The following is a 15,409-nucleotide window of genomic DNA, read 5'->3' as shown; positions in this document are numbered from 1 at the left end:
TGTTTATTTCTGTCCAATGATCTTGTTTATTTTATCTGAAACATAGTTTCCTTATACTTGCAGGCATGGGGAAATATGATGGTTCACCGAGGTCTTGACCTGCCTTGTCTAAAGATTAAAAATTTTGTGGTTGTGTTTGGAGACAAGAAAACAACGAAGGGTATCTATAAAAAATGGGGAGATCTGCCCATTCGGTTCCCTAGTTTTGATTATGCAGCTCATTGTCCTTCAGGATATGAAGACTGAGGACTCAGAATGAAAATAAGAGCCTGTTTCATCTTTTCTCTGACTGCTGAGTAGCTCATGTGTCCCACAGAGAGTGCTGCATCATAAACACTGTGGCATGAGGGAATTCTTTAGAAGAAAAAATCCCAGGGAAGGAGAAGGATGAAGTCCCATGGCTGCTGTTTGCACTTCGCTTTGCGGTGGTACTCAGGGACAAAGACAAATACATTGTAGTTATCTGTGTCCACGGAACAAATTCCCATCTCTACTCACTACAGTCTGTCATGGGGTGACAACACTGTCAAAAGCCTGTTAGGTGACCTGTCATCAAGCACAGAACATAGGACAGAAATCGTGGTATTTGCCTTGGTGATTATTTTCTGTATTTCTTCCTGCTAGAACACTTTTGAAAATAAATTGCCTTAAAAGAGGAGACATGTAAAGAAAACAAGTTAGCTGGGTATTACTTCTGAATTTTTGTTAACTTTGTCAGTGGTTTCACTACCGAGTTCTTCCCCTCTTTATCTGCAAGCTCATACATTTTGACAGACTAAAATTGGTTCCATTAAAAGACATTTTAAAAAATCAAGCCCTTAAACTGACCTGTAATTGATTCTTTTAAGTTTCAAGAAGCACAATGCCAAATGTCTTTCTGTGTGTTAGTTTCATAGGTTTGTTAAACAGCCTATATAATGAGGTGTATTTTTTTCTATAGATTAATGATTAACTATTGCCAACTGTGACAGTGATATTCTGACTGTAAAAATATTATAATGTCTCTCTGTATTTGCCTCATCGACAGACTTCCCCTTCCCCTATTTGCAAGTAAGATACTGGACAGTGGAAAGAAGGACTGTTTGTTGTTTCAACAGTCAGCTTTGCAAATTCAGGATAAAGTGGTATGTTTACTGTCATGGACATGTCAACAATTCAGTAGCCCCAGGTAACATTTCCTAGTTAAAACATAGCTGCAAAGTATATGCCAGCAAAAAAAGAATCTTATGGCTAGATTTATAATTGCTTTACATATTTAAAGGAATAGAAATACTGTGCATATTTTTTAAAATCAGATTTTATTTCAGGTTTGCATCAGGACCAGATTTGCGTTTGTTTGGGTTTTTTTCATATTGCTGGCCGTTCTTCAGGGGAAGGGAAAAAAAACTAATTTCTGACTGAGAAGTGCAGCACATTTGAGATAGCACCAAACTGGTACAGGTCATTTTGAGATTAGCTACTTACTTATAAATAAATTATAGCATTAGGAAGTAAATATGCACACGGATGAGTTTTCACTATAGCAGTTTTATACATTATAATGTGCTTAAACTACAGAAATTGCAGTTTATTTACACATTGAAATTACTCCACAACAGTGATTTATACTAATAAACTACTGCCTTAGGACTGAAAAAAAAAAAATAATAAAAAAAATCAGGCATATTAAGAGTTAAGATATTCTATATGCAAAGATTTTTCAAGACACAGCAACTGCACAGGTATTTTTGAATGATACAACAAAAACAAGAAAGTCCAGTGGAAGATAGGAAGCATAAGATATTTGTAGTGTGTATATATATGATTATATAATATATATATATCATCATATAATTGTATTCTTACCTTTCTGTATTGTCTAGGGCAAAACAAATGTGAAATCTTCACCAATTCTTTTATTCATCATTAGATACTTCATTTAGTTAACAAAATTAAAACATTCCCCTCATTTATTGTTCTTAGAAACGTCAAGTTCCTGTCTTCTGTTGTAGTAGAAGCTTTTGGCTACTTCTAGAATCTGCTGATTTAGCATTAAATACAGGGTTAACACACTGAGAATCTGACTAATTAAAATATTGGAGATTGAGAGATCACGACAGATCATGGTTGTAATTGACAGGTCATTATTGTAATTTAAGATGTATTTTGTTAATGTGCTCAGTATCTGATGAGATACTATGAAAATATACTAAAATTAATTATTAAAATAGTCTCTCTTGACAATAATAATCTAGATCATCTCTGAATTTCTGTATTAATGAGTTGTTACAGTTATGTAAATGTAACATAATGGACTGGACATAGCATTTTGAAGTGTCTGAAGTAATTTATCCAGTACTGTAAAGAAATGTAAAACTATGGTAAAAATATGATATCATTACATAGCTTGTTTCTGGTCCTCAGTCAAATAATTTTCCATGCTATGGAAAATGTATGGAAAATGCTATTTCCATGGAATTCTTTGTTCTTTTATAGTTGAATTAAATAGGGATGTATCACAAATGTGCTTGGGCTTCTTGTAGTTCACCTGTGTTCTGCTGTTACACTGCAAGTTCTTCTTAAGTGACTCAACCACTTAAAGTGTTTGCACATTCTAACTTTAGCATAATGTGTAGTGAATCCTGCTGGCTGTGTAGAACAAGGAATTTCCACTTCAAGTTACTGTCTCTGAATGGGGTGGTAAAAAGTGCCTATTTTTCATCCAGGAAGTGTGAAGTTGTAAACAAACAAACAAACAAACAAACTAAACTGCCATATTTTATCTGCTACTTACTTCTGCATTTAGTGGCTTTATGGACCCAAAGTCCTGCAGGGAGTGTGACAAATCTGGATTGTATTTTCTACTTACAGCTTTTATTTGTTTGCAAAAGTGAAAAGAAAAACTATTAGTCACTGGGGAATTGTCTAGATATGTGTGTAGCTACTAAAGAACTGGTTCAGATTAGTTGCATTTTTGTTATTCTACCCCCTTCTGGTCTGATGTCATGCACAACCTGTATTTGTAAACCTACATTTCCTCATCTAGGAAATGTAAATATTTTAGTAACCTAATACTAGTTGCATAACTGGTGGGATAGTTGCTGTACAGAGTGTGTTTTCTGTTCCATAATTTGTTTATTTCTCCAACTGATTCACCGTCTTTCTAGCTTCCTTACACTTTAATTTTTAGCTTATATTATGGGATTCTGATGTTGCAGAAGTTAGGAAGTGATTTGGCTGTGGAAAGAAGTGCTGTTTGCTTCTTCACTAGTACTAATATAAACAGTCCAGAGAAGGGAGTTCAGGTGTTATGAGCAGTAAAGCTACAAAGCCTGTAAAGGTCATTCCCTGCTAATTAAATTTTGTTTGCTTCTAATACTGCAGACTTTGTGAATCTTATTACAGCACATGCCTAAATAACTAGACCTCCAAATTGGAAAAATACACAGTATGCAGCAAAGTCTTTAGATCATGTGAGGTTGAATAATTTCCTTTGAGACATTCTCTAAATATGCATTCATTAGAGGAAGTCGCATATTTGGAAATGAAAACTAGCCTGATCAAAACCAGCATTTGCAATTTTGTGATGTTCTGGTTGTCAGAAATAACCAGTGTTGGTAGAAAAAGATTTCTTTCTCTGAACTGTATTACTGAAAATACATATGGCATTAACCACAAAATGCTAGGAAATAAGTAAGAGTTTGGAAATATGAATAAGAAGCATGAGTTACTTGGAGGAAAATTCTTTTGTCACAATCCTTTTTTGTTTTGGAAATTTTTAGTAGCTGCAGTTTTGCCTTGTTAGGAAACACTATTGTTCTTGAGCTCAGTTCTGCCCTTCATATACCACACATCAGGAACAATGTATTTTACCCTTCTCAGCCTTTTTTTCCTGCATGGCCTATATCAACAGGATGGATCTTACCCAGAAATTGTATCTTGTATAACTAGTATGTCACTGTTGTGACAAGAGCTGGGGAGAGAGGGCAACTGAGTTTATAGGAAAATAAGATGTTTCATATCAGATGTTTTTTCCAGACAATTAATTTGAATTTATTTTCAAAAATCCTACCACCAAAAAAATGTAAAGAACAGATCAGCTGTTGCATGACCAAGGCTGGTGTAATTATGCAAGTTCCAACCCATACTGTTAGGCTAAGGTGGTAACTTGACTACCTTTGGTGACAGTACATTGAGAGTTATTTTCTCTGTAAACCATTAGCCCCAAGCTCTGCTGCACAGTTTGGTATGACAGGAAACCTATCTAATCCACTTCATTCTCAATTTTCCAAGGAGCCAGAGAGGGTGATGTACCAAGCTCCTACTGAATTTCAGAAATATTTGGGTACTCAGTCCTTTTTCACCTCCTCAGAAAAATCACAGTCCCTATGCCTGACTTCCACATAGAGGCACCACCATTCTGGACTCCTTTCCTCACTCTTATTTTTCCCTTTTTGGTGTTGAGCACAGGAGAGAAATACAAGGCTGGTGCAGGAAGTCAGGTGAGGTGATTCAGCAGCCATGCAAAACGAACAACACCTGAGCCCAATCTGCAACTTCTAGTGACCACTGGTCTCTTTAAGTTTCTTGTCAAAACACTTACCACACTGGCTGAGGCAGCAGCAAGAAGAAAACTGAGCTGGGCCACCCCAAGCAGGCGATGGAGCCAAAGCTAAGGAGGGCCCACCACCAGTACTCTTCTCATGGCCAGGTTAATCATCTGGAGTTCACTTTTTAGTCTGAAGAAAAGGAGGCTCAGGGGAGACCTCATCGCTCTTACAACTACGTGAAAGGAGGTTGTAGTGAGGTGGGTGTTGGCCTCTTCTCCCCAGTGGATAATGATTGGACCAGTTGCAGCAAGTGAGGTTTAGATGGGATATTAAAAATAATTTCTATACTGAAAGAGTAGTCAAGCATTGGAACAGCCTGCCCAGGGAGCTGGCTGAGCTTCCATCCTTGGAGGTATTCAAGAAATATGTACATGTGGCACTTCAGGGTGTGCTGTGGTGGCTGAGGTTGGGGCAGGGGGATCCTTTTGGTGGGGTGTGTGTTTTTTGGGTTGCGTTTGTGTTTAGGACCATCCAACCTCACCAAGAAATGCCAGGAAGGTGGTGCCGGGGGGGTGGGGGGGGGCGGAGTGTGTGCTGGGGAAGAGAGCACTGAAGATTGAAGCAAGGAGGCGTCAGTGGAGAGCTCTGCTGAAGGGACCCGGGTACCTGCGGGATACCGGGCTGTGCAGGGGCAGGCTACACAAAACGTTGCCTCATTTAAACGTTTCTGGCTCTTCCCGCTTCCCTCCGGCCGCTCCTGCCCCGCGCTCGAGCCCGGCCGTTACTGCCCCGCCCCGCCCGCCCGCCCGAGCGGCGGCGCCGCTGAGGAGAGGGAGCCGGGCGGCCCTGCCTGTGCCCGGCCCTGCCTGTGCCCGGCCCTGCCTGTGCCCGCGCTCCTCGCAGTGCCTCTGAGGCAGAGCAGTAGTAAAACGCTTTGGACAGAGTCAGCCTAATGATCATGGCATATTTTTACTTCCCTTTCGAGTTTTTCTTCCCTCTGCTGAGGGATCTCTTGCATAACGCGACACTGCGGTCTCGAGTTTTCCTTGTTTTCAGTTGACCTCATTTCAGCATGCTAAGTAAAATAAGTGCAATTGGTGGCTTAAGCACTATTTCAGAATTTGTGCTAGGCCAGTAGTTACTTACTTTTCTAACCTCTGTTACACAGCCTATAGAAGTTCATCGTTTTCTGAGAAAAAAACTAATTTTCCTCACATGTGGAAGACATTAAACGAAATCTGTTTCTGCTTTTTGCTTTGCATTCTTACACCATCATTTATTATTTCAGAAAGTAAACATACATGAATTATATATAAACAGTAAAGCTATTGGATTTTCTTTTAATTTATCTGTAGAAAATAGAGATCAGGTCATGACGATGTCCTGAGAATGTGAGGATTGCCAAAATCCACAGTAGATACTTTTCAGAGAAAAACAGTACATATCAAATAACTGTTGAGTCATAAAACCCGTAAGTTAGTGTAAGCAGATGCTGGTTGCAGCTTACATAGATGGGAAGTTTATAGTCACAACTCTTCTAGCCACCCACTGACCAGTTCTGGTTCAAGACCTTCCCCGAAAGCCTGTTTCTAATTTTATGGAAACCCTTTGAAATTTGGCAGTTTTCAAAAGTATGTAGGGGAAAAAAAAAAAAAAGAAGTCTGCCAGAGGTTTGGCCTCCAACTGTGAAAACAGACACTGCCTTTTCAAGCTCCTAGATCCACTGACCAACACCCAGAAGAGAGAATTTTTGTTCTTTTAGAATACAGCAGGAAAATGAAGGTCTGTATGCTGTTTGATTCAGCTTTTGGTAACATTTACATCTGTTGTTTTAAACTGTCAGCTTTTGCACAAGGCCAGGCTCCAATGTGAAAGTATTTGTTCTAAAGAAAAGTGAAGACTTTTCAGATGTACTGCAGGGACATTTTTGCTTGTTGCTTGGATGGATTACAGGAGTTAGAGAGAGTGGGAGGATTTAATTATTTACAAGCCATAGAAATGTGCTTCAGGCAATATTAGAAATGTAATTACTGTTTTTTTTCTGTCCTGCAGACCCGGCTAAAAATAATATTTGGCGTGATTATATGCCTTTTGCTTTCCTTAATTCTTATGTGTATTATACTGCTTCCATCAAGAGGTAAGGCATTTGTAATCTAATATAGTGAAAACACAGTATCTTTAGTTACTGTGGCTTCTAAAGTTGACAAAAGTTTGTCAAATCATCTTTAGGATTGTCCTGTCAGAATTGTTATGGCTTTATCACTTTACAGAAATGTACTGACAGCTGAAATATCCTGAAGGTAGGATTGAAATGCCAGCAAATGTTGAAACAATGAGCTCCTTGAAGTGAAAAGCAACTGAATTAACTTTATTGTGCATGATATATAATGTTCTTAGACAGAATTGCAAAAATAATTTCTGGATCTTCTAATGTTATTTTTTAGTGTTAGGGGTTACTAACAAACTGTTAGTCATTTTCTTTTGCTCAGTGAACTTGTGTTTGTTTTTAAATGGTTGTGTGATAATTACAGAAGTTATCCAGTTACAAGTTAAATGTGTTGTTCTAGGTAGGGTATGATGAATTGTTTGTGAACATATATAAGATTGCTTTTGAAAATTAAAGTCAGCATTGTATAAAATAGAGATGTGTAGTTGCTCTAGTGTTATTACACCAGCTGTAGGTGAATCAACTCAGTATGGACTGCTGAGTCTTCTGTAAAGTTTGAAGTGAGTATGGTTTGAAATGTAGAGCCTGAGTGGCACTGAACTTATGGAAATTTTTTTCCATGAGAAGTGTAGTAAGGGAAATATAAGTATTTACATGGCCTTTTCATTAGAGCAGATTAATTGAATGTCTCCAAAATAATTAAAATAGTAATAAAAAGCCTATATTCTCATAACAGTATCTATTTAAAAGGATACTTTTCTTCTATTATTATTCTTTGTTCACGTGTTGGCGGGGTGACTGAGATGAAGAAACCAGTTTTGCATTTACAACTAAATTTTGTAAAATCAGTTACCTGCTTAAGTCTTGTGCAACTTAAGTCCTGTAGTTAGTATGCAGGTTTTGTAAAAGGTGAAATCTCTTTCCTACCTGCTTTTTCTGTGGAGTATGGGTATCATGGGTTGTTTTGTTGAGAGAGAGGGTGGAGATTTCTGAAGCAGTTATGGTTGATTCTGTTATGCAGCATGTGAATATGAGGATAGATTGTATCAAGGTGGGAGGCAGCCCTGGGAAGACATACCACATCAGAGTGATAGGTTTGACTTTTACTGTTGTTGATGGAGTGCCAGATCGTTTGGAGCTTAAACATGATCAAATCTGAGTTTTCATTAGTAGATTAATGTGTGGGATCAAGTCAGACTTACTCATGCCACATCTGCATGTTAATGAATGTTTTTATGAGATTTTAGTAAAAAAGAGCAGAGAGGGGAAAAAAGACTGAAGCCTGAGGATTGGTTTGGCAGCCTGAAGAAATTGCTAAAGATTATGAAAGGTACTGTAGGAGGAAGTGAATATATTTTTCCCTCCTGAAATTATCACACACCAGCTCACTGGTCTTAGTCTCAGCCTCTTCAGTACCTGAACCATTACAAAGAACTCTTTTTGTCTCTATGGTTAGCACTTGGTAACCAGTCGTGTCAGACGTGACATTTAGATCCAGTAGGGTGATAAAGAATTTATCTTACTTTACTGAATGCTTTGGAAGGAACATTTTAGACAATTGTGGAATACACCATTATGTTGAACACACCATTATGTTGAACAAGTCTGATTATGGCCTCTTATTCTCATATGGAACTGAGTTCTACTACAGGTGCTGCAGTTATCTATTTAAATGTCTAAACCTTTTTTAATTCATAGTAATCTACTGAATAGTTGTAAAAGGAAGAAATATAAATAAATTTTGCAGTCACAAATTCTGCAAGTCAAAGACAGGAAACAGCTACAGAGATGGAATGTTATTTGCACATTCCACCTTTACAGTTACGTAACTGGAAGGATTTGGCAATCTAGAAAGACAATTGTATATGAGCAATTTATAGACACAGACTGACTAAATTTCTGCTTAAGAAATTAGCAAAGAGAAATGTCATCTGTAATTCTGAAAGAACTGAAAGAACTATTTCTGGATTTGTCTGCTAAGTTCCTAGTAATTTCATGTTATTTAAATTTTTCAAAATGTGATAGCTGGTTTTGGTTTCCACATCGAAGCATATAAACGTGAACAATTCTCAGAAGCTATACTGGCAAACCTTTTTCTGTTTGGAGATGATAGTAAGAGGGAAATACTTAGTTGCAGTTATTACACAATTTCTGTGGGCCTGAGAAGAGTAAGGTGGGCAATGTCACTATAGTGAATGGCATCTATGCCTCGGAAATCTGTGAGAGATTTTGACATTTGAGTTAGGAATGTGCTGTGTGATTTACCTTACTGTGATAACCCAGATATGATAACCTAACTCTAAACAGTTCAGAAAGTTTCTTTTCACCTGTGCACTGGTGTACCTAGTCCTGTTCTTCTGCAGCATAAACAAGAAAGAAAATACCTGTCTGCAGTTGAAAAGCAATAGCAGAACCACAGGCGGAGTTGCAACTAACTGCATGTATTGCTTAGAGCTGGATCATACTGTGGAATGTGACTTGTTCAGACTTCATTTCTCATTAGAACTCCAAAGGGTGTTCTTGAAGTAGACTTCACTGAGAAAGCAGTGGTAGACCTCACCAAAACATGGCTGAATGTAACACAGACATGGAGAAGCAGATTCAGCTGATATGGAACTGAGTGTGACCAGAAGTTCTGGAGCAGGATCAGGAGTCTTGAAACTTGGGCTGTGGTTTCCTCAAGTGGAAGGCTGTCTTCCTACCCATGTTGGAGGAACTTGTGCTTCAGCTCTTCAGCAGCAGCCCAGAGAGATGAGAATGGATATTCTAATCCAGAAGCCAAGTATAATGCCATCAGCAAGCTAGCTGTCCCAGGATGGTAGCCAGCCTTCTTTTCGCAAGTCACCTATTTGCTGTGTAGCAGTGGATGCTAAATAAAAGACATATAACATAATGTATATAGTAAATACATACAGATACATATCCAATAGATGTATATGTCCAGATATATAAAAATAACAAACAAATCAGAATGCTTTTTGATTATTACATATGCTTTGTTTAATTTGGCAGGAGTAGACACAATTTATATGGGTGCACATTAGACCATTGTGTGGAATAAGCCAGCAGGGCTTTGAAATCTAAAGCAAGGTTTGTATTGTTCTACCCCCATCCAATCTTTGAAAGGGAATAACTATCATAATACAAACAGAACTTCACAGTGATGGATTGGTGTGCATAAAGTTAATCTGATTTTAATATAATTGAAAGTTCTGCTTTCTGTGTTTTAGTAAGCTGTCTCACAACAATTAACTGAACAGTCAAGGAGAAGGTATCTGCATAAGGCCAGTGACAATTAATAGATGCTTACAGGCTTTTACCACCAAAATTATTAATGTAAGTCTAATACACTCAAATGCATGAGTGAGTAATTATGATCATGGAACAGATGAAGCAAGTTATAGTGTTTAGCAAAGTAACCAGTTAAGTGCACATACAAATACAGAACTGCACCCTGTAAATGAATGCAAATGGATCACAAAGGATTAAAACTGAGACAGTGGAGGGGTGAAGGGAAAAGAGCAAAGCTGAAATTTGGTATGCTTTAATTTCTGTGGTTGAGTCTGCTATCTGCTTTCTGTCCCTGGGTATCTGTTTTTCATTTCTGTTATTTCATAGAGAAATGAAAAATGACAAATGAACTTACCAAGCGTACCAACAGCCATCCATTAAATCAATGTCTATATAGTGCTACAGACATGTGAAGTACTTTTCATGTTAGGGTCTGTTCTGTGAGCAGAGATTTTGAATACAATTATTGAACCAGTCTGTAGTTGCAGAAGAAAGAATCAGAAACAAGTGAAGATTATGCTTTTATTTAAAGCATGCAAGTATTTCTTCTGTTGTGTAGAAACAAGCATTCAAAATTATAAGTAATCAAGTAAGAAATAGCTGTGTTCAGACTTTTTGGAGTCCACTGGTAGAAATTCAGGTAAGAGTGGACACATTCTGAAAATCATTAGCAGTCATAATAAATTATCACAGAATATTATGTAAGGGTGAGATAGCTAACAGAGTAAAGATTTAAAACAGAGCTGTGAATATTAGACTGGAGATGAAATGTCTTTTATATTGCTTGTCTTTTTAGTAAAAAATCCTCTTAAACTGAGAGAAGGAACCAGGTAGTTATACCAGATTAAGGTATCAAACAGGACTGCAAATTTAAGCCTGCTATACACACAACCATGGAAATACCTCTAAACAGTGGATTTCTTTTGCTAATAGGCATTCTCACTTAAAGAATTTAAACTGAAAGCTATTGATAAGTAATCATCACTCAATGTGAACAGAAGTGGATTCTTCTTTGGAATGATTTTCTCTGTATTTTCTTAAGAAGATTGCTGTCTTCTCTACTTATCACTAACGTATCAAGGATCTCTAATATACAGTCATGGTACTAGCAAGAGGATTTAACTTCTTATTGAACTTCTTGGGATATTTTCTAGACATATTGCTAGTTCAGAGTTTATACTGATAGGTTTTTATCTCTGGATTGGCATTCAGTTTTATTTCTCATGACAGCTTTCTTCTGCATTGGTGCAGACAAGGCTAGTGTCAAAAGTTAACCTGACATGTGTATTGTACAGTAAGTAATAGTCACTTAGCAGAAGAAAAAATGTATTATCATTACAAAGTACCATAGGAGAGAATATGAAGAAACATTTCCTAGGAAGTCAGTGTGGTCCTAACAGACAGGACAGCTGTAGTGAGGAAGTGATGGAGCATGATATGAAACCTGAGGGCAATGAGTCATCTTGATTATCTGGCTGTCATATCAGAGCTCTGAAGGAAAAAACAGGGGAAATGGCAGAGATCTGCCAGGCTGCAGAGTGACTTCCCTGTTACCTCTGAAAACCATGGCAAAAGTCCCCTGGATTTTAAAGGAGAAAAGCATAGAATCCTGAATACCAAGACTCAAAAGCTGGCATTATTATGGTACTGAATTTGAAAACTGGCCTTTATCTGAAATGTTCCTGTGTCTTACGAGGACTAAAGATTTTGAGTACTCTTGTGAACTGTGTATTTTTTCTTTTTGGCTTTTTATTATATTTCTATAATGGAATTTTTCATTTCCATGTACTTAACAAGCCAAATTTTTAGCATTACCCTCACTCATCCAGTTGATGGTCCTTACATTTTGTATGGAAAATCTGTCTTAGCTTAAGGTGTTTAGCTTTGGGAAAAATATAGTCAGCCAAGAACCACAAAGTCAGCCACAATTTTGTGCATTATTTTTATGCAGCTATCTGATCTGCTTATAAAGCAACTATCAGAGTACCTTTCTTTTGTCCAGAATCGTTGCCAGTTTTCTTTTGCAGCATAAAATAAACAGCTCAAGTTTGGGTTCACTCAGTCATTAATTTGCAGCATTTTTTTTACCTGCATACCTTCATTTATTTTTTTGATGTGGCTACTAAGAAATAGATGTGGCTGGTGATTCTTTTGCAATTCTTCTATCCATCTTCTGACAGTGGTTGATGAAGCATTTATAAAATTTGGCAGTCAGGGTTTGTATACACACCCCATTGTTCGACTTTCTGCTAGATATGTGCAGGTCCCTATTAAAATAGTTGTCTCTACATACCACACAAGTTCATGAAATCTATGTTTAAAAAAATGGTTTGTCTTTTGTATTTAAAATTATTCACAGGTTCTACATGTAAATGTCTGAGTGAATAAATGACTGGGTGCAATAAATTAGTTTGTCTAGTTTCTAATTTAGCCTTCCTGAAGTTGAGTTCTTCAGAGGCTGAAGGACCCTTTCAGAATAGTAACAGAAAACTTTTCATTTCTACTCTCTTCATATGTTTAGGGTCATGCTATCCTCACTGTTCCGTGGTGCTAAATATAGGGGGAAAAAAAATAAATGTTGGACTTGAAATTACTTTTTTTTTTTCCTCCCCATGTCACAGCATTGCATTGACAGAAACCTTTTGTCTTCTTCTTAGTTGATAACACGGATGATAGTCCCAGAGCTCTTACACTTGAGGATTATTTGAATGGAAACTTCCAGTATAAAACATTTTTTCCATACTGGGTGTCAGGTAAGTAGAACCTTTTCTCAAACATACATAGGCCTTTCTAATATGTATTTCCAGACTGGTTTACACAGACTCAGAAAAGTATTTTTCTTCCAGCTTTACTGTGAATGAATGCTAACTATGAAATTAAACAATCTACTAGTCAAAACTTAGAGTTTAAATTTACTCCTCTGTCAGTCATTCTAGAAATTCCAGGTATTTGATGTTTCAACAGACACATTCCATCAAGTATAAACTATAATTCTACAGAGGCTTTCAGTGATTTATTTCTTTTACTGTCATATTGATTGCCACAAGTGAAAGAAATATGTCAATGTTTCACTCATTTTTTAAGCAATCTCTTTTTTATGTTTGGCACAGAACTTTTTCATTTACCATTTGTAAAAATTGAGGTAACCTGCTTTACAGGCCCCGCTCTTCTTTGCTTTCAGTAGTACCTAGCTCTGCAATGAGCCCAGCTGGTCTTACCTCGTTAAAGGAAATGCTGACACTGCTGAAATTCCTGAATTCCAATACATTGCATAGAAAACAAGGCTGAGATACTAAGCAAGTTCCTTAAGGTAGAAGATAAAGACATGAAGTTGATTGCTGCTGATATATGCATCTGTGTGTGGCTGAAATAGCAGTTTTGTTATTGAATTGCAGAAGCACCAAAATACTGACATAGTTGGATTACATTCTGGTACACACACTGCTACCCTGGTATCTGTCTGATTAGAGACAAAAAACAGTACTGTTGACATGGGGGTCTTACCAAGTTAGCTTTAACCTGCAGTTTTAGAGTTGGACTGAAGCCATCGCTAGTAGCAGTTCACGTTTTAACAATTAACGCTTTGATGTATGTTGACAACACTTTTACAATTTAATAGTTCACTGTTTCTGTCTGAAGTATGTAGGCAGCGTGTCACCTAAATCTAACATTCTTCTCCTCCTATAATTCTCATCTTCATTCTTTACCAAACTGTGGCTTACATCTTGTGCACAGATAGGGTCGAATTCTGTCCTCATTGAAGGACGCCCACCCTCCCTTTTTACGACGTGTTAAGTAAGAGCGGTATCATTGATGCAGTGTCAGTTACCTGGTACTGCTGTTATCTGCAGAATTTGTACAAATGAGAATGTTCTGGTGAAATGATAAGCAAATATCTCAAATGTTTTCTTTAAAACATTTACGTTGTGATACTGACCTTCTGGTGGATCTGTCCCTGGTATTCTCGATTACACATTACTGAGAAATGAATCTGATATTTAATTACAAAGTTAACTGTCTGATTCTGTGTGCAGTCTGTAATCTTAAGAATGTTCTCAAGAACCCTGAAGACCATTTGTTGATAACTGTAGCTTGGCATCATGGAAAGGAAAACATTTTTTTATGTAGATGCCAAAAGATACTTGCTCAAAACCTATTCACTGACAGGAATATGAATACTTTGGTAAACTTATTTGTTCTGTAGTATCTTCTGTGCCTAAGGTAACAGCCCTTTTATCTTGTTTATAAAGATAATGAATATCTTCATCAGTCTGCAGAAGATGATATTATTCTTTACAACGTTGAAATGAACTACCCAACTACCATCATGACTAACAGCACAATGGTATGTACCTTTTCAATCAATAAAAATGCAGCAAAATGCAGTTGTGTTTCAAGTAAAGTGAGCGGATTAAAACCTGACACATCAAATATTTGTGTGGGTTTTTTTTGCTACAATCTAATCTACATCTTAATCTTTCAGAAACAAGTTAATGCTTCAAATTATGTGTTGTCATCAGACAAGTATTTCATAGCCCTGGAAAGCAATTATTCAAAGGTAATTATTTTAACGTATCACTTAATCAAATGTTTGGGGTTTTTTAGTGTTTTGTGGATTCTGGTTGCCATGTTTGATGGTGTTTTCTTGATAAAGGGGCAGCTGATTATTTTAATTAGTTTATCTTTTTCCAAGTTAATAATACTATTTTCTTGCCTAATTTTTGCAGCTGTGGAGATATTCTTACACAGCCTCATACCACATTTATGATCTCATATATGGGTAAGGCCTGAGATTTCTTACAGAGAGCTATGGTGAATACTGTGTAGCGATGTGCTTGTAAGCATGTCCACCAAAAAACTCTATAGTAATGTGACTACCACCCTGCTTTGCTTTTGCCTGAATCTGTCAGGTTACTTGTTTGCTTGAAAAAAATGACCTGTAACAAAATCATACAGTCCTTTCATCTACTCATCTAGCTATCTCAATTGTTTTGTATTTCATGCCCTAAAACTTTCACTGCTCAAGATTCTAATCTTTTTCTTCTTTGCATAATTTTCTCCCACCCTATCTTGGCTTCTTGAGTCTACTTCAGTCTTACACCTGATGTCTCCACACCCTTCGGTTGTCTAATTCATGCTTTTTTTTTTTTGTTTGATCTAATCTTTTGCTTTCCTAAAATTCTCACATCCATTAGTGCTCAAGTGATCTTGTAACAGTTCATTTTGGGTTGCTCAAAAATTTACATCTTTTCCCATGGCATTTGGTCTCTTTCCCACGATCTTCTCCAGACCACTCCTCTTTCCACCCAAGTTTGTAGGAGGCAATTGGCCTTCCCAGTCACCTTTTTATGCCGCATGTAGCAGCATGACTAAATGCTTCTTAGTTCTGAGAAACAAGGGCTGCACTGAGCTGCTCCATTCC

The 15,409-nt window shown here is 37.2% G+C and overlaps 2 protein-coding genes across 4 annotated transcripts in view; both read left to right on the top strand.

The window, feature by feature from the left end:
* The window catches only part of IFIH1 (interferon induced with helicase C domain 1), a 28,093-nt gene extending 24,738 nt beyond the window's left edge, over nucleotides 1–3,355 (top strand). For 2 of the 3 annotated variants that reach the window (XM_051623728.1, XM_051623727.1), the window contains exon 16: nucleotides 64–3,355. In XM_051623728.1, the coding sequence (XP_051479688.1) occupies nucleotides 64–246 (183 nt within the window). In that variant the 3' untranslated portion in view covers nucleotides 247–3,355. The remainder of the gene's footprint in view (nucleotides 1–63) is intronic. The other variant, XR_007889925.1, reaches the window with a different exon arrangement.
* A 2,726-nt stretch (nucleotides 3,356–6,081) lies between these two features.
* The window catches only part of FAP (fibroblast activation protein alpha), a 34,426-nt gene continuing 25,098 nt past the window's right edge, over nucleotides 6,082–15,409 (top strand). The window contains exons 1-6 of the mRNA XM_051623733.1: nucleotides 6,082–6,311; nucleotides 6,582–6,666; nucleotides 12,645–12,740; nucleotides 14,238–14,332; nucleotides 14,471–14,545; nucleotides 14,715–14,767. Coding sequence (XP_051479693.1) covers nucleotides 6,306–6,311; nucleotides 6,582–6,666; nucleotides 12,645–12,740; nucleotides 14,238–14,332; nucleotides 14,471–14,545; nucleotides 14,715–14,767 — 410 coding nt within the window. The 5' untranslated portion in view covers nucleotides 6,082–6,305. The remainder of the gene's footprint in view (nucleotides 6,312–6,581; nucleotides 6,667–12,644; nucleotides 12,741–14,237; nucleotides 14,333–14,470; nucleotides 14,546–14,714; nucleotides 14,768–15,409) is intronic.

The sequence above is a fragment of the Apus apus genome, chromosome 6, assembly GCF_020740795.1.
Source record: "Apus apus isolate bApuApu2 chromosome 6, bApuApu2.pri.cur, whole genome shotgun sequence".
NCBI classification, from domain to species: domain Eukaryota; kingdom Metazoa; phylum Chordata; class Aves; order Apodiformes; family Apodidae; genus Apus; species Apus apus.
This window is presented reverse-complemented; position numbering and strand designations above follow the sequence as displayed.